Raw genomic sequence first — 19,873 nt, forward strand, 5'->3', positions numbered from 1 at the left:
TGTAGCGGACCCTATAGTGGAGTATTTGTGTACAGGAGTACTTACTGTCTATGTCCTAGCCTGTAGTGGACCCTATAGTGGAGTATTTGTGTACAGGAGTACTTACTGTCTATGTCCTAGCCTGTAGCGGACCCTATAGTGGAGTATTTGTGTACAGGAGTACTTACTGTCTATGTCCTAGCCTGTAGTGGACCCTATAGTGGAGTATTTGTGTACAGGAGTACTTACTGTCTATGTCCTAGCCTGTAGCGGACCCTATAGTGGAGTATTTGTGTACAGGAGTACTTACTGTCTATGTCCTAGCCTGTAGTGGACCCTATAGTGGAGTATTTGTTTACAGGAGTACTTACTGTCTATGTCCTAGCCTGTAGCGGACCCTATAGTGGAGTATTTGTGTACAGGAGTACTTACTGTCTATGTCCTAGCCTGTAGTGGACCCTATAGTGGAGTATTTGTGTACAGGAGTACTTACTGTCTATGTCCTAGCCTGTAGCTGACCCTATAGTGGAGTATTTGTTTACAGGAGTACTTACTGTCTATGTCCTAGCCTGTAGTGGACCCTATAGTGGAGTATTTGTGTACAGGAGTACTTACTGTCTATGTCCTAGCCTGTAGTGGACCCTATAGTGGAGTATTTGTGTACAGGAGTACTTACTGTCTATGTCCTAGCCTGTAGCGGACCCTATAGTGGAGTATTTGTGTACAGGAGTACTTACTGTCTATGTCCTAGCCTGTAGTGGACCCTATAGTGGAGTATTTGTGTACAGGAGTACTTACTGTCTATGTCCTAGCCTGTAGCGGACCCTATAGTGGAGTATTTGTGTACAGGAGTACTTACTGTCTATGTCCTAGCCTGTAGCGGACCCTATAGTGGAGTATTTGTGTACAGGAGTACTTACTGTCTATGTCCTAGCCTGTAGTGGACCCTATAGTGGAGTATTTGTGTACAGGAGTACTTACTGTCTATGTCCTAGCCTGTAGCGGACCCTATAGTGGAGTATTTGTGTACAGGAGTACTTACTGTCTATGTCCTAGCCTGTAGCGGACCCTATAGTGGAGTATTTGTGTACAGGAGTACTTACTGTCTATGTCCTAGCCTGTAGTGGACCCTATAGTGGAGTATTTGTGTACAGGAGTACTTACTGTCTATGTCCTAGCCTGTAGCGGACCCTATAGTGGAGTATTTGTGTACAGGAGTACTTACTGTCTATGTCCTAGCCTGTAGTGGACCCTATAGTGGAGTATTTGTGTACAGGAGTACTTACTGTCTATGTCCTAGCCTGTAGCGGACCCTATAGTGGAGTATTTGTGTACAGGAGTACTTACTGTCTATGTCCTAGCCTGTAGTGGACCCTATAGTGGAGTATTTGTTTACAGGAGTACTTACTGTCTATGTCCTAGCCTGTAGCGGACCCTATAGTGGAGTATTTGTGTACAGGAGTACTTACTGTCTATGTCCTAGCCTGTAGTGGACCCTATAGTGGAGTATTTGTGTACAGGAGTACTTACTGTCTATGTCCTAGCCTGTAGCTGACCCTATAGTGGAGTATTTGTTTACAGGAGTACTTACTGTCTATGTCCTAGCCTGTAGTGGACCCTATAGTGGAGTATTTGTGTACAGGAGTACTTACTGTCTATGTCCTAGCCTGTAGTGGACCCTATAGTGGAGTATTTGTGTACAGGAGTACTTACTGTCTATGTCCTAGCCTGTAGTGGACCCTATAGTGGAGTATTTGTTTACAGGAGTACTTACTGTCTATGTCCTAGCCTGTAGTGGACCCTATAGTGGAGTATTTGTGTACAGGAGTACTTACTGTCTATGTCCTAGCCTGTAGTGGACCCTATAGTGGAGTATTTGTGTACAGGAGTACTTACTGTCTATGTCCTAGCCTGTAGTGGACCCTATAGTGGAGTATTTGTTTACAGGAGTACTTACTGTCTATGTCCTAGCCTGTAGCGGACCCTATAGTGGAGTATTTGTGTACAGGAGTACTTACTGTCTATGTCCTAGCCTGTAGTGGACCCTATAGTGGAGTATTTGTGTACAGGAGTACTTACTGTCTATGTCCTAGCCTGTAGCTGACCCTATAGTGGAGTATTTGTTTACAGGAGTACTTACTGTCTATGTCCTAGCCTGTAGTGGACCCTATAGTGGAGTATTTGTGTACAGGAGTACTTACTGTCTATGTCCTAGCCTGTAGTGGACCCTATAGTGGAGTATTTGTGTACAGGAGTACTTACTGTCTATGTCCTAGCCTGTAGTGGACCCTATAGTGGAGTATTTGTTTACAGGAGTACTTACTGTCTATGTCCTAGCCTGTAGCGGACCCTATAGTGGAGTATTTGTGTACAGGAGTACTTACTGTCTATGTCCTAGCCTGTAGCGGACCCTATAGTGGAGTATTTGTGTACAGGAGTACTTACTGTCTATGTCCTAGCCTGTAGTGGACCCTATAGTGGAGTATTTGTGTACAGGAGTACTTACTGTCTATGTCCTAGCCTGTAGTGGACCCTATAGTGGAGTATTTGTGTACAGGAGTACTTACTGTCTATGTCCTAGCCTGTAGTGGACCCTATAGTGGAGTATTTGTGTACAGGAGTACTTACTGTCTATGTCCTAGCCTGTAGCGGACCCTATAGTGGAGTATTTGTGTACAGGAGTACTTACTGTCTATGTCCTAGCCTGTAGCGGACCCTATAGTGGAGTATTTGTGTACAGGAGTACTTACTGTCTATGTCCTAGCCTGTAGCGGACCCTATAGTTTAGTATTTGTGTACAGGAGTACTTACTGTCTATGTCCTAGCCTGTAGCTGACCCTATAGTGGAGTATTTGTTTACAGGAGTACTTACTGTCTATGTCCTAGCCTGTAGCGGACCCTATAGTGGAGTATTTGTGTACAGGAGTACTTACTGTCTATGTCCTAGCCTGTAGTGGACCCTATAGTGGAGTATTTGTGTACAGGAGTACTTACTGTCTATGTCCTAGCCTGTAGTGGACCCTATAGTGGAGTATTTGTGTACAGGAGTACTTACTGTCTATGTCCTAGCCTGTAGCGGACCCTATAGTGGAGTATTTGTGTACAGGAGTACTTACTGTCTATGTCCTAGCCTGTAGCGGACCCTATAGTGGACTATTTGTGTACAGGAGTACTTACTGTCTATGTCCTAGCCTGTAGCGGACCCTATAGTTTAGTATTTGTGTACAGGAGTACTTACTGTCTATGTCCTAGCCTGTAGCAGACCCTATAGTGGAGTATTTGTGTACAGGAGTACTTACTGTCTACGTCCTAGCCTTTAGTGGACCCTGTAGTGGAGTTTTTGTGTACAGGAGTACTTACTGTCTATGTCCTAGCCTGTTCATATCGTCTAGTGTGTACCCGACTTAAGACACGTGTAATATAGACAGTCCTGATGTAACCTCACTCTCAGGACACATGTAATACAGACAGTCCTGATGTAACCTCACTCTCAGGACACATGTAATACAGACAGTCCCAGTGTCCCATCACTCTCAGCACACATGTAATACAGACAGTCCCAGTGTCCCATCACTCTCAGGACACATGTAATACAGACAGTCCCAGTGTCCCATCACTCTCAGGACACATGTAATACAGACAGTCCCAGTGTCCCATCACTCTCAGGACACATGTAATACAGACAGTCCCAGTGTCCCATCACTCTTAGGACACATGTAATACAGACAGTCCCAGTGTCCCATCACTCTCAGGACACATGTAATACAGACAGTCCCGGTGTCCTCTCACTCTCAGGACACATGCAATACAGACAGTCCCGGTGTCCCATCACTCTCAGGACACATGTAATACAGACAGTCCCGGTGTCCCCTCACTCATAGCACACATGTAATACAGACAGTCCCGGTATCCCCTCACTTATAGCACACATGTAATACAGACAGTCCCGGTGTCCCCTCACTCTCAGGACACATGTAATACAGACAGTCCCGGTGTCCCTTCACTCATAGAAAACATGAAATACAGACAGTCCCGGTGTCCCCTCACTCATAGCACACATGTAATACAGACAGTCCCGGTGTTCTCTCACTCTCAGGACACATGTAATACAGACAGTCCCGGTGTCCCCTCACTCTCAGGACACATGTAATACAGACAGTCCCGGTGTCCCCTCACTCATAGCACACATGTAATACAGACAGTCCCGGTGTCCCCTCACTCATAGCACACATGTAATACAGACAGTCCCGGTGTCCCCTCACTCATAGCACGCATGTAATACAGACAGTCCCGGTGTCCCCTCACTCATAGCACACATGTAATACAGACAGTCCCGGTGTCCCCTCACTCATAGCACACATGTAATACAGACAGTCCCGGTGTCCCCTCACTCATAGCACACATGTAACACAGACAGCCCGGTGTCCCCTCACTCATAGCACACATGTAATACAGACAGTCCCGGTGTCCCATCACTCTCAGGACACATGTAATACAGACAGTCCCGGTGTCCCCTCACTCCTAGCACACATGTAATACAAACAGTCCCGGTGTCCCCTCACTCATAGCACACATGTAATACAGACAGTCCCGGTATCCCCTCACTCTCAGGACACATGTAATACAGACAGTCCTGGTGTCCCCTCACTCTCAGGACACATGTAGTACAGACAGTTCCGGTGTCCCCTCACTCATAGCACACATGTAATACAGACAGTCCTGGTGTCTCCTCACTCTCAGGGCAGATGTAATACAGACAGTCCCAGTGTCCCCTCACTCATAGCACGCATGTAATACAGGCAGTCCCGGTGTCCCCTCACTCATAGCACGCATGTAATACAGACAGTCCCGGTGTCCCCTCACTCATAGCACACATGTAATACAGACAGTCCCGGTGTCCCCTCACTCATAGCACACATGTAATACAGACAGTCCCGGTGTCCCCTCACTCTCAGGACACATGTAATACAGACAGTCCTGGTGTCCCCTCACTCTCAGGACACATGTAGTACAGACAGTTCCGGTGTCCCCTCACTCATAGCACACATGTAATACAGACAGTCCCGGTGTCTCCTCACTCTCAGGACACATGTAGTACAGACAGTCCCGGTGTCCCCTCACTCATAGCACACATGTAATACAGACAGTCCCGATGTCCCCTCACTCATAGCACGCATGTAATACAGACAGTCCCGGTGTCCCCTCACTCATAGCACACATGTAATACAGACAGCCCCGGTGTCTCCTCACTCTCAGGACACATGTAATACAGACAGTCCCGGTGTCCCCTCACTCATAGCACACATGTAATACAGACAGTCCCGGTGTCCCCTCACTCTCAGGACACATGTAATACAGACAGTCCTGGTGTCCCCTCACTCTCAGGACACATGTAGTACAGACAGTTCCGGTGTCCTCTCACTCATAGCACACATGTAATACAGACAGTCCCGGTGTCTCCTCACTCTCAGGACACATGTAATACAGACAGTCCCAGTGTCCCCTCACTCCTAGCACACATGTAATACAGACAGTCCCAGTGTCCCATAACTCTCAGGACACATGTAATACAGACAGTCCCGGTGTCCCCTCACTCCTAGCACACATGTAATACAGACAGTCCCGGGGTCCCCTCACTCATAGCACACATGTAATACAGACAGTCCCGGTGTCCCCTCACTCTCAGGACACATGTAATACAGACAGTCCTGGTGTCCCCTCACTCTCAGGACACATGTAGTACAGACAGTTCCGGTGTCCCCTCACTCATAGCACACATGTAATACAGACAGTCCCGGTGTCTCCTCACTCTCAGGACACATGTAATACAGACAGTCCCAGTGTCCCCTCACTCCTAGCACACATGTAATACAGACAGTCCCAGTGTCCCATCACTCTCAGGACACATGTAATACAGACAGTCCCGGTGTCCCCTCACTCCTAGCACACATGTAATACAGACAGTCCCGGTGTCCCCTCACTCATTGCACACATGTAATACAGACAGTCCCGGTGTCCCCTCACTCTCAGGACACATGTAATACAGACAGTCCTGGTGTCCCCTCACTCTCAGGACACATGTAGTACAGACAGCTCCGGTGTCCCCTCACTCATAGCACACATGTAATATAGACAGTCCCGGTGTCTCCTCACTCTCAGGACACATGTAGTACAGACAGTCCCGGTGTCCCCTCACTCATAGCACACATGTAATACAGACAGTCCTGGTGTCTCCTCACTCTCAGGGCAGATGTAATACAGACAGTCCCAGTGTCCCCTCACTCATAGCACGCATGTAATACAGGCAGTCCCGGTGTCCCCTCACTCATAGCACGCATGTAATACAGACAGTCCCGGTGTCCCCTCACTCATAGCACACATGTAATACAGACAGTCCCGGTGTCCCCTCACTCATAGCACACATGTAATACAGACAGTCCCGGTGTCCCCTAACTCTCAGGAAACATGTAATACAGACAGTCCTGGTGTCCCCTCACTCTCAGGACACATGTAGTACAGACAGTTCCGGTGTCCCCTCACTCATAGCACACATGTAATACAGACAGTCCCGGTGTCTCCTCACTCTCAGGACACATGTAGTACAGACAGTCCCGGTGTCCCCTCACTCATAGCACACATGTAATACAGACAGTCCCGATGTCCCCTCACTCATAGAACGCATGTAATACAGACAGTCCCGGTGTCCCCTCACTCATAGCACACATGTAATACAGACAGCCCCGGTGTCTCCTCACTCTCAGGACACATGTAATACAGACAGTCCCGGTGTCCCCTCACTCATAGCACACATGTAATACAGACAGTCCCGGTGTCCCCTCACTCTCAGGAAACATGTAATACAGACAGTCCTGGTGTCCCCTCACTCTTAGGACACATGTAGTACAGACAGTTCCGGTGTCCTCTCACTCATAGCACACATGTAATACAGACAGTCCCGGTGTCTCCTCACTCTCAGGACACATGTAATACAGACAGTCCCAGTGTCCCCTCACTCCTAGCACACATGTAATACAGACAGTCCCAGTGTCCCATAACTCTCAGGACACATGTAATACAGACAGTCCCGGTGTCCCCTCACTCCTAGCACACATGTATTACAGACAGTCCCGGTGTCCCCTCACTCATAGCACACATGTAATACAGACAGTCCCGGTGTCCCCTCACTCTCAGGACACATGTAATACAGACAGTCCTGGTGTCCCCTCACTCTCAGGACACATGTAGTACAGACAGTTCCGGTGTCCCCTCACTCATAGCACACATGTAATACAGACAGTCCCGGTGTCTCCTCACTCTCAGGACACATGTAATACAGACAGTCCCAGTGTCCCCTCACTCCTAGCACACATGTAATACAGACAGTCCCAGTGTCCCATCACTCTCAGGACACATGTAATACAGACAGTCCCGGTGTCCCCTCACTCCTAGCACACATGTAATACAGACAGTCCCGGTGTCCCCTCACTCATTGCACACATGTAATACAGACAGTCCCGGTGTCCCCTCACTCTCAGGACACATGTAATACAGACAGTCCTGGTGTCCCCTCACTCTCAGGACACATGTAGTACAGACAGCTCCGGTGTCCCCTCACTCATAGCACACATGTAATATAGACAGTCCCGGTGTCTCCTCACTCTCAGGACACATGTAGTACAGACAGTCCCGGTGTCCCCTCACTCATAGCACACATGTAATACAGACAGTCCCGATGTCCCCTCACTCATAGCACGCATGTAATACAGACAGTCCCGGTGTCCCCTCACTCATAGCACACATGTAATACAGACAGCCCCGGTGTCTCCTCACTCTCAGGACACATGTAATACAGACAGTCCCGGTGTCCCCTCACTCATAGCACACATGTAATACAGACAGTCCCTGTGTCCCCTCACTCTCAGGACACATGTAATACAGACAGTCCCGGTGTCCCCTCACTCATAGCACTCATGTAATACAGACAGTCCCGGTGTCCCCTCACTCTCAGGACACATGTAATACAGACAGTCCCGGTGTCTCCTCACTCTCAGGACACATGTAATACAGACAGTCCCGGTGTCCCCTCACTCTCAGGACACATGTAATACAGACAGTCCCGGTGTCCCCTCACTCATAGCACACATGTAATACAGACAGTCCCGGTGTCCCCTCACTCATAGCACACATGTAATACAGACAGTCCCGGTGTCTCCTCACTCTCAGGACACATGTAATACAGACAGTCCCGGTGTCCCCTCACTCATAGCACACATGTAATACAGACAGTCCCGGTGTCGCCTCACTCATAGCACACATGTAATACAGACAGTCCCGGTGTCTCCTCACTCTCAGGACACATGTAATACAGACAGTCCCGGTGTCCCCTCACTCATAGCACACATGTAATACAGACAGTCCCGGTGTCCCCTCACTCATAGCACACATGTAATACAGACAGTCCCGGTGTCCCCTCACTCTCAGGACACATGTAATACAGACAGTCCCGGTGTCTCCTCACTCTCAGGACACATGTAATACAGACAGTCCCGGTGTCCCCTCACTCTCAGGACACATGTAATACAGACAGTCCCGCTGTCCCCTCACTCATAGCACACATGTAATACAGACAGTCCCGGTGTCCCCTCACTCATAGCACACATGTAATACAGACAGTCCCGGTGTCTCCTCACTCTCAGGACACATGTAATACAGACAGTCCCGGTGTCCCCTCACTCATAGCACACATGTAATACAGACAGTCCCGAAGTCCCCTCACTGATAGCACGCATGTAATACAGACAATCCCGGTGTCCCCTCACTCATAGCACACATGTAATACAGACAGCCCCGGTGTCTCCTCACTCTCAGGACACATGTAATACAGACAGTCCCGGTGTCCCCTCACTCATAGCACACATGTAATACAGACAGTCCCGGTGTCTCCTCAATCATAGCACACATGTAATACAGACAGTCCCTGTGTCCCCTCACTCATAGCACACATGTAATTCAGACAGTCCCGGTGTCTCCTCACTCATAGCACACATGTAATACAGACAGTCCCTGTGTCCCCTCACTCATAGCACACATGTAATACAGACAGTCCCGGTGTCTCCTCACTCATAGCACACATGTAATACAGACAGTCCCTGTGTCCCCTCACTCATAGCACACATGTAATACAGACAGTCCCGGTGTCTCCTCACTCATAGCACACATGTAATACAGACAGTCCCTGTGTCCCCTCACTCATAGCACACATGTAATACAGACAGTCCCGGTGTCTCCTCACTCATAGCACACATGTAATACAGACAGTCCCTGTGTCCCCTCACTCATAGCACACATGTAATACAGACAGTCCCGGTGTCTCCTCACTCATAGCACACATGTAATACAGACAGTCCCGGGGGCCCCTCACTCATAGCACACATGTATTACAGACAGTCCTGGTGTCTCCTCAGTTTAATGATTTGCTTTATTCCCAGTGCACTGTGGGCATACTATGTAAATGACATCCTGTATGTGTCGGTTACATGGATGATGGTGCAGCTCCTGTGTGATCCGTCCATTTGTTGTCTGTCTGTCTCAGATCTGTGTGTCTGGAGAGAGTGGGGCGAGTGGAGTCCCTGCCGTGAGCCCTGCAGCGGTGGCTTCCGGTCTCGCTGGCGTCACGTCCATCACCCAGTTGACAGTAATCAGTGCCTGGGCCCCAGGTTCCAGTCTGAGAGCTGTAACACTGCGTCCTGCCCAGGTAAGTGCTGGAGTAATAAGAGCATGGCTGTGCCCCCTGGAGATCACTGGTGACGCCGCCTCTGTCCTCTCTTACCGCAGGAGAAAACTGTGAGGACCGTGGGAAGGCCTTTAAGATGGTGTGTGCCAACCAGTGCCCGCGGGCCTGTGCTGACCTCTGGGAACATGTGGAGTGTCTGCAGGGACAGTGCCGGACTGGTACGAGACGAGGGCCGGAACCATAACGGATGATGTGAAGGCCATGTTATAGGATATAATTATCCCTCCGCCATCTTTGTGCAGATATTGTAACGATAGAGCTGCCGGTGGTAAATACCCCTGTATGTAGCATAATGATAGTGCTGCCGGAGGTAAATACCCCTGTATGTAGCATAATGATAAATGGCAGAACAGAGATCACCCCCGGAGTCTGCCGAATACACCATGTCCCCTATGCTGCCCATGTAATACCCATTCCCTCATCTTACCCATACAGGGTGTCGCTGCCCGGAAGGCTGGCTCCTGCAGGATAAGAAGTGTGTGCCAGTCACGGACTGTCGCTGTGGTCTGCCCACAGCCATCGCCACCATAGAGTACCAACCAGGAGACACTGTGCGAATCGGCTGCAACAACTGGTATGTGCCGGGTGTGATAGCTGTATGACAGAATGATGTATGGGAAGAGATATCACAGAAAGCCCCTAGATAGAGCTAAATGGGGGAGAGGTCTGCACTGTCTGATTAACGGGATCGTCACCGCAGCAGGATTTCCCAGTGCTATCAGTGTGGTCCTGTCAGTGTGTGGCCAGTGCTGGCAGTGTGGTCCTGTCAGTGTGTGGCCAGTGTTGGCAGTGTGGTCCTGTCAGTGTGTGGCCAGTGCTGGCAGTGTGGTCCTGTCAGTGTGTGGCCAATGCTGGCAGTGTGGTCCTGTCAGTGTGTGGCCAGTGCTGGGAGTGTGGTCCTGTCAGCGTGTGGCCAGTGCTGTCAGTGTGGTCCTGTCAGTGTGTGGCCAGTGCTATCAGTGTGGCCAGTGCTGTCAGTGTGGCCCTGTCAGTTTGTGGCCAGTGTTATCAGTGTGGCCCTGTCAGTGTGTGGCCAGTGCTGTCAGTGTGGTCCTGTCAGCATGTGGCCAGTGCTGTCAGTGTGGTCCTGTCAGTGTGTGGCCAGTGCTATCAGTGTGGCCAGTGCTGTCAGTGTGGCCCTGTCAGTGTGTGGCCAGTGCTGTCAGTGTGGCCCTGTCAGTTTGTGGCCAGTGCTATCAGTGTGGCCCTGTCAGTGTGTGGCCAGTGCTGTCAGTGTGGCCCTGTCAGTGTGGCCCTGTCAGTTTGTGGCCAGTGCTATCAGTGTGGCCCTGTCAGTGTGTGGCCAGTGCTGTCAGTCTGGTCCTGTCAGCGTGTGGCCAGTGCTGTCAGTGTGGTCCTGTCAGTGTGTGGCCAATGCTATCAGTGTGGCCAGTGCTGTCAGTGTGGCCCTGTCAGTGTGTGGCCAGTGCTGTCAGTGTGGCCCTGTCAGTTTGTGGCCAGTGCTATCAGTGTGGCCCTGTCAGTGTGTGGCCAGTGCTGTCAGTGTGGCCCTGTCAGTGTGTGGCCAGTGCTGTCAGTGTGGCCCTGTCAGTGTGTGGCCAGTGCTGTCAGTGTGGCCCTGTCAGTGTGTGGCCAGTGCTATCAGTGTGGCCCTGTCAGTGTGTGGCCAGTGCTGTCATTGTGGTCCTATCAGTGTGTGGCCAGTGCTATCAGTGTGGTCCTATCAGTGTGTGGCCAGTGCTGTCAGTGTGGCCAGTGCTGTCAGTGTGGTCCTATCAGTGTGTGGCCATGAAGGTGGCGGTCGGGCCGTGTCTGTAGTGTTGGTCCTTGGGATGTGTTTATTATGTTTCCATGGGACTCCTGTTCTCTGTATTTGGTTAGTAGAAGTCTGTTACCTCTCAGCCCCCCCCCAGTCCCATCCTGCCCCCATATAGTATAACAGGCCCCATGTGGGCTCTGTGTAATGTCTCTTTCTTCCACAGCACCTGCATGAATGGGGCCTTCACATGTACAGACGTGCAGTGTCCCGCATATGGGCCCTGGACTGATTGGGGCCCCTGCTCTGTGAGCTGCGGTGGAGGCCATAGCTGGAGGAGTCGCACCTGTACGGAGAGAGACCCTGACGGAGCCGTCTGTGGGAATGAGACCCAGGAGGTGGAGGAATGTAATAACTGGCCGTGTCCGGGTGAGTGGCCATGACACCAATGCAGACTGGAGTCCTCCTATACACAGGGCCGGCTCTAGGGGTGTTCCACCTGTGCATAGAGGGCGCACCCCTCCCCATTTCATCCTGATTTCAATGGGACAGTTCTGTCCCACTGTTCCACCCATGGGCCGAAGTGGCCCGCAGGTGGTCAAATCGGGAAGTTGGGGGCCCCCACTGCCGCAACTGTGCAGTGGTGCAGGAACCCCGGAGATGCTGAATGGATGCTGCGCGCATGCGTGCGACATCCATTCAGTGACGGGAGAGAGGCTGGGGGAAGCCCAGCTAGTGAGACTCCCCCCACGCCTCCTAATAACGTCCCATAGGGGGCGAGGCGCGCGAAGATAGGGTGCAGTGAAGAGGGCCGGCACAGGGAGCTCCGACCCCTGGAGCCGGCCCTGCCTATACACTTAGTGTGCGATTGGTGGGGGGGCTACAGAGACGGAGAGATATTTGGGATATCCCCCGCTGCTATCTGTGATCATTTTCCCCCACTCTTCCCCCCCATAAGGGGGATTCTCCTCCCCTCTCTGTCCCCCAGCATTCAGGACCTCATTCAGAGTCGGTCGTTGCAGCCGCACGGTCGTACGCCACCGATGTTCGCTAAGCTGCGCATGCGTAAAGTTCGCAATGCGCGTGCGCAAACTAGCCGCTACGATCAGAAATTTCTCTCTCCTTGAACACAGCCAGGTCGGTAGTTTGAGTGACAGGATGAGGCGTTTGTGGGTGGTAACAGGGGAAGGTGCTTGATAACGGGGGAGTGGAGATCCGAACGCAGGCGTGCCTAATTATGCGAACAGCGTTTTATGGGAGTGCATACGGTTTATGGGAGTGCATAATTAACAAAGTAGCGTCATGGCACATGTGACATGGGAGGTTTTTACACTGACATGATCGTAGACCTTAAGAGAGGGTATGGTCAACCTTAAGCTCTACAACCAGTTTCGATGGTTCCCGATGGTCTCGATTAATCCTTATATGCCCGGAGATGACGTGTAATGCGTATGAGAAGGGGGCATATTTTTCTGAATTCCGGCCGCTTCCTCCCCTTGGCCGGCCAGCTACCGATCCGAACTTAGGGATGCAACTTATGAGGGAATCATTTGAATATCCGGCCCCTTTTCCTGTACGACCGTGCGGCCGCTTCGACTGACTGTGAATGAGGTCCTCAGTCCTGCCTGTCACTGATCTAGTGCTGAATGCAGACAGGTGACTGTATCCTGCAGCTGTATTAGGGGGATTCTCCTCTCTCTGTCCCCCAGCATTCAGTCCTGCCTGTCATTGATCTAGTGCTGAATGCAGACAGGTGACTGAATCCTGCAGCTGTATAAGGGGGATTCTCCTCCCCTCTCTGTCCCCCAGCATTCAGTCCTGCCTGTCACTGATCTAGTGTTGAATTCAGACAGGTGACTGTATCCTGCAGCTGTATTAGGGGGATTCTCCTCCCCTCTCTGTCCCCCAGCATTCAGTCCTGCCTGTCACTGATCTAGTGCTGAATGCAGACAGGTGAGTGTATCCTGCAGCTGTATTAGGGGGATTCTCCTCCCCTCTCTGTCCCCCAGCATTCAGTCCTCCCTGTCACTGATCTAGTGCTGAATGCAGACAGGTGACTGTATCCTGCAGCTGTATTAGGGGGATTCTCCTCCCCTCTCTGTCCCCCAGCATTCAGTCCTGCCTGTCACTGATCTAGTGCTGAATGCAGACAGGTGACTGTATCCTGCAGCTGTATTAGGGGGATTCTCCTCCCCTCTGTCCCCCAGCATTCAGTCCTGCCTGTCACTGATCTAGTGCTGAATGCAGACAGGTGAGTGTATCCTGCAGCTGTATTAGGGGGATTCTCCTCCCCTCTCTGTCCCCCAGCATTTAGTCCTGCCTGTCACTGATCTAGTGCTGAATGCAGACAGGTGACTGTATCCTGCAGCTGTATTAGGGGGATTCTCCTCCCCTCTCTGTCCCCCAGCATTCAGTCCTGCCTGTCACTGATCTAGTGCTGAATGCAGACAGGTGACTGTATCCTGCAGCTGTATTAGGGGGATTCTCCTCCCCTCTCTGTCCTCCAGCATTCAGTCCTGCCTGTCACTGATCTAGTGCTGAATGCAGACAGGTGAGTGTATTAGGGGGATTCTTCTCCCCTCTCTGTCCCCCAGCATTCAGTCCTGCCTGTCACTGATCTAGTGCTGAATGCAGACAGGTGACTGTATCCTGCAGCTGTATTAGGGGGATTCTCCTCCCCTCTCTGTCCCCCAGCATTCAGTCCTGCCTGTCTCTGATCTAGTGCTGAATGCAGACAGGTGAGTGTATCCTGCAGCTGTATTAGGGGGATTCTCCTCCTCTCTCTGTCCCCCAGCATTCAGTCCTGCCTGTCACTGATCTAGTGCTGAATGCAGACAGGTGAGTGTATCCTGCAGCTGTATTAGGGGGATTCTCCTCCCCTCTCTGTCCCCCAGCATTCAGTCCTGCCTGTCACTGATCTAGTGCTGAATGCAGACAGGTGAGTGTATCCTGCAGCTGTATTAGGGGGATTCTCCTCCCCTCTCTGTCCCCCAGCATTCAGTCCTGCCTGTCACTGATCTAGAGCTGAATGCAGACAGGTGACTGTATCCGGCAGCTGTATTAGGGGGATTCTCCTCCCCTCTCTGTCCCCCAGCATTCAGTCCTGCCTGTCACTGATCTAGTGCTGAATGCAGACAGGTGAGTGTATCCTGCAGCTGTATTAGGGGGGATTCTCCTCCCCTCTCTGTCCCCCAGCATTCAGTCCTGCCTGTCACTGATCTAGTGCTGAATGCAGACAGGTGACTGTATCCTGCAGCTGTATTAGGGGGGATTCTCCTCCCCTCTCTGTCCCCCAGCATTCAGTCCTGCCTGTCACTGATCTAGTGCTGAATGCAGACAGGTGACTGTATCCTGCAGCTGTATTAGGGGGATTCTCCTCCCCTCTCTGTCCTCCAGCATTCAGTCCTGCCTGTCACTGATCTAGTGCTGAATGCAGACAGGTGAGTGTATCCTGCAGCTGTATTAGGGGGATTCTTCTCCCCTCTCTGTCCCCCAGCATTCAGTCCTGCCTGTCACTGATCTAGTGCTGAATGCAGACAGGTGACTGTATCCTGCAGCTGTATTAGGGGGATTCTCCTCCCCTCTCTGTCCCCCAGCATTCAGTCCTGCCTGTCTCTGATCTAGTGCTGAATGCAGACAGGTGAGTGTATCCTGCAGCTGTATTAGGGGGATTCTCCTCCCCTCTCTGTCCCCCAGCATTCAGTCCTGCCTGTCTCTGATCTAGTGCTGAATGCAGACAGGTGAGTGTATCCTGCAGCTGTATTAGGGGGATTCTCCTCCCCTCTCTGTCCCCCAGCATTCAGTCCTGCCTGTCACTGATCTAGTGCTGAATGCAGACAGGTGAGTGTATCCTGCAGCTGTATTAGGGGGATTCTCCTCCCCTCTCTGTCCCCCAGCATTCAGTCCTGCCTGTCACTGATCTAGAGCTGAATGCAGACAGGTGACTGTATCCGGCAGCTGTATTAGGGGGATTCTCCTCCCCTCTCTGTCCCCCAGCATTCAGTCCTGCCTGTCACTGATCTAGTCCTGAATGCAGACAGGTGAGTGTATCCTGCAGCTGTATTAGGGGGGATTCTCCTCCCCTCTCTGTCCCCCAGCATTCAGTCCTGCCTGTCACTGATCTAGTGCTGAATGCAGACAGGTGACTGTATCCTGCAGCTGTATTAGGGGGATTCTCCTCTCTCTGTCCCCCAGCATTCAGTCCTGCCTGTCACTGATCTAGTGCTGAATGCAGACAGGTGACTGTATCCTGCAGCTGTATTAGGGGGATTCTCCTCCCCTCTCTGTCCCCCAGCATTCAGTCCTGCCTGTCACTGATCTAGTGCTGAATGCAGACAGGTGACTGTATCCTGCAGCTGTATTAGGGGGATTCTCCTCCCCTCTCTGTCCCCCAGCATTCAGTCCTGCCTGTCTCTGATCTAGTGCTGAATGCAGACAGGTGAGTGTATCCTGCAGCTGTATTAGGGGGGATTCTCCTCCCCTCTCTGTCCCCCAGCATTCAGTCCTGCCTGTCACTGATCTAGTGCTGAATGCAGACAGGTGACTGTATCCTGCAGCTGTATTAGGGGGATTCTCCTCCCCTCTGTGTCCCCCAGTATTCAGTCCTGCCTGTCACTGATCTAGTGCTGAATGCAGACAGGTGACTGTATCCTGCTGCTGTATTAGGGGGATTATCCTCCCCTCTCTGTCCCCCAGCATTCAGTCCTGCCTGTCACTGATCTAGTGCTGAATGCAGACAGGTGAGTGTATCCTGCAGCTGTATTAGGGGGATTCTCCTCCCCTCTGTCCCCCAGCATTCAGTCCTGCCTGTCACTGATCTAGTGCTGAATGCAGACAGGTGACTGTATCCAGAAGCTGTATTAGGGGGATTGTCCTCCCCTCTCTGTCCCCCAGCATTCAGTCCTGCCTGTTACTGATCTAGTGCTGAATGCAGACAGGTGAGTGTATCCTGATGCTGTATTAGGGGGATTCTCCTCCCCTCTGTCCCCCAGCATTCAGTCCTCCCTGTCACTGATCTAGTGCTGAATGCAGATAGGTGAGTGTATCCTGCAGCTGTATTAGGGGGATTCTCCTCCCCTCTGTCCCCCAGCATTCAGTCCTGCCTGTCACTGATCTAGTGCTGAATGCAGACAGGTGACTGTATCCTGCAGCTGTATTAGGGGGATTCTCCTCCCCTCTCTGTCCCCCAGCATTCAGTCCTGCCTGTCACTGATCTAGTGCTGAATGCAGACAGGTGAGTGTATCCTGCAGCTGTATTAGGGGGATTCTCCTCCCCTCTGTCCCCCAGCATTCAGTCCTGCCTGTCACTGATCTAGTGCTGACTGCTAACAGGTGAGTGTATCCTGCATCTGTATTAGGGGGATTCTCCTCTCTCTGTCCCCCAGCATTCAGTCCTGCCTGTCACTGATCTAGTGCTGAATGCAGACAGGTGACTGTATCCTGCAGCTGTATTAGGGGGATTCTCCTCCTCTCTCTGTCCCCCAGCATTCAGTCCTGCCTGTCACTGATCTAGTGCTGAATGCAGACAGGTGAGTGTATCCTGCAGCTGTATTAGGGGGATTCTCCTCCTCTCTCTGTCCCCCGGCATTCAGTCCTGCCTGTCACTGATCTAGTGCTGAATGCAGACAGGTGACTGTATCCTGCAGCTGTATTAGGGGGATTCTCCTCCCCTCTCTGTCCCCCGGCATTCAGTCCTGCCTGTCACTGATCTAGTGCTGAATGCAGACAGGTGACTGTATCCTGCAGCTGTATTAGGGGGATTCTCCTCCCCTCTCTGTCCCCCAGCATTCAGTCCTGCCTGTCACTGATCTAGTGCTGAATGCAGACAGGTGACTGTATCCTGCAGCTGTATTAGGGGGATTCTCCTCCCCTCTCTGTCCCCCAGCATTCAGTCCTGCCTGTCACTGATCTAGTGCTGAATGCAGACAGGTGAGTGTATCCTGCAGCTGTATTAGGGGATTCTCCTCCCCTCTGTGTCCCCCAGCATTCAGTCCTGCCTGTCACTGATCTAGTGCTGAATGCAGACAGGTGACTGTATCCAGCAGCTGTATTAGGGGGATTCTCCTCCCCTCTGTGTCCCCCAGCATTCAGTCCTGCCTGTCACTGATCTAGTGCTGAATGCAGACAGGTGACTGTATCCTGCAGCTGTATTAGGGGGGATTCTCCTCCCCTCTGTCCCCCAGCATTCAGTCCTCCCTGTCACTGATCTAGTGCTGAATGCAGACAGGTGACTGTATCCTGCAGCTGTATTAGGGGGATTCTCCTCCCCTCTCTGTCCCCCAGCATTCAGTCCTGCCTGTCACTGATCTAGTGCTGAATGCAGACAGGTGACTGAATCCTGCAGCTGTATTAGGGGGATTATCCTCGCCTCTGTGTCCCCCAGCATTCAGTCCTGCCTGTCACTGATCTAGTGCTGAATGCAGACAGGTGAGTGTATTCTGCAGCTGTATTAGGGGGATTCTCCTCCCCTCTGTCCCCCAGCATTCAGTCCTGCCTGTCACTGATCTAGTGCTGAATGCAGACAGGTGACTATCCTGCAGCTGTATTAGGGGGGATTCTCCTCCTCTCTCTGTCCCCCAGCATTCCGTCCTGCCTGTCACTGATCTAGTGCTGAATGCAGACAGGTGACTGTATCCTGCAGCTGTATTAGGGGATTCTCCTCCCCTCTCTCTCCCCCAGCATTCAGTCCTGCCTGTCACTGATCTAGTGCTGAATGCAGACAGGTGAGTGTATCCTGCAGCTGTATTAGGGGGATTCTCCTCCCCTCTCTGTCCCCCGGCATTCAGTCCTGCCTGTCACTGATCTAGTGCTGAATGCAGACAGGTGACTGTATCCTGCAGCTGTATTAGGGGGATTTTCCTCCCCTCTGTCCCCCATTATTCAGTCCTGCCTGTCACTGATCTAGTGCTGAATGCAGACAGGTGACTGTATCCTGCAGCTGTATTAGGGGGATTCTCCTCCCCTCTCTGTCCCCCGGCAATCAGTCCTGCCTGTCACTGATCTAGTGCTGAATGCAGACAGGTGAGTGTATCCTGCAGCTGTATTAGGGGGATTCTCCTCCCCTCTCTGTCCCCCGGCATTCAGTCCTGCCTGTTACTGATCTAGTGCTGAATGCAGACAGGTGAGTGTATCCTGCAGCTGTATTAGGGGTTTCTCCTCCTCTCTCTGTCCCCCGGCATTCAGTCCTGCCTGTCACTGATCTAGTGCTGAATGCAGACAGGTGACTGTATCCTGCAGCTGTATTAGGGGGATTCTCCTCCCCTCTCTGTCCCCCAGCTTTCAGTAATGCCTGTCACTGATCTAGTGCTGAATGCAGACAGGTGAGTGTATCCTGCAGCTGTATTAGGGGGATTCTCCTCCCCTCTGTCCCCCAGCATTCAGTCCTGCCTGTCACTGATCTAGTGCTGAATGCAGACAGGTGACTGTATCCTGCAGCTGTATTAGGGGGATTCTCCTCCCCTCTCTGTCCCCCAGCATTCAGTCCTGCCTGTCACTGATCTAGTGCTGAATGCAGACAGGTGACTGTATCCTGCAGCTGTATTAGGGGGATTCTGCTCCCCTCTCTGTCCCCCAGCATTCAGTCGTGCCTGTCACTGATCTAGTGCTGAATGCAGACAGGTGACTGTATCCTGCAGATGTATTAGGGGGATTCTCCTCCCCTCTGTCCCCCAGTATTCAGTCCTGCCTGTCACTGATCTAGTGCTGAATGCAGACAGGTGACTGTATCCTGCTGCTGTATTAGGGGGATTCTCCTCCACTCTGTCCCTCAGTATTCAGTCCTGCCTGTCACTGATCTAGTGCTGAATGCAGACAGGTGACTGTATCCTGCTGCTGTATTAGGGGGATTGTCCTCCCCTCTCTGTCCCCCAGCATTCAGTCCTGCCTGTCACTGATCTAGTGCTGAATGCAGACAGGTGAGTGTATCCTGCAGCTGTATTAGGGGGATTCTCCTCCCCTCTCTGTCCCCCAGCATTCAGTCCTGCCTGTTACTGATCTAGTGCTGAATGCAGACAGATGACTGTATCCTGCAGCTGTATTAGGGGGATTCTCCTCCCCTCTGTCCCCCAGCATTCAGTCCTCCCTGTCACTGATCTAGTGCTGAATGCAGACAGGTGAGTGTATCCTGCAGCTGTATTAGGGGGATTCTCCTCCCCTCTGTCCCCCAGCATTCAGTCCTGCCTGTCACTGATCTAGTGCTGAATACAGACAGATGACTGTATCCTGCAGCTGTATTAGGGGGATTCTCCTCCCCTCTGTCCCCCAGCATTCAGTCCTCCCTGTCACTGATCTAGTGCTGAATGCAGACAGGTGAGTGTATCCTGCAGCTGTATTAGGGGGATTCTCCTCCCCTCTCTGTCCCCCAGCATTCAGTCCTGCCTGTCACT

General features: G+C 51.7%; 1 protein-coding gene across 1 annotated transcript in view; it reads left to right on the forward strand.

The window, feature by feature from the left end:
* The window catches only part of LOC148479324 (SCO-spondin-like), a gene marked incomplete at its 5' end in the record, with an annotated part of 249,345 nt that overhangs the window by 155,931 nt on the left and 73,541 nt on the right, over nucleotides 1-19,873 (forward strand). Inside the window, 4 exons of the mRNA XM_088454599.1 lie at nucleotides 9,572-9,733; nucleotides 9,814-9,930; nucleotides 10,208-10,346; nucleotides 11,716-11,918. Coding sequence (XP_088310725.1) covers nucleotides 9,572-9,733; nucleotides 9,814-9,930; nucleotides 10,208-10,346; nucleotides 11,716-11,918 — 621 coding nt within the window. The remainder of the gene's footprint in view (nucleotides 1-9,571; nucleotides 9,734-9,813; nucleotides 9,931-10,207; nucleotides 10,347-11,715; nucleotides 11,919-19,873) is intronic.

Source organism: Taudactylus pleione, unplaced genomic scaffold, assembly GCF_031769625.1.
Source record: "Taudactylus pleione unplaced genomic scaffold, aTauple2 ptg000620l, whole genome shotgun sequence".
NCBI lineage: Eukaryota > Metazoa > Chordata > Amphibia > Anura > Myobatrachidae > Taudactylus > Taudactylus pleione.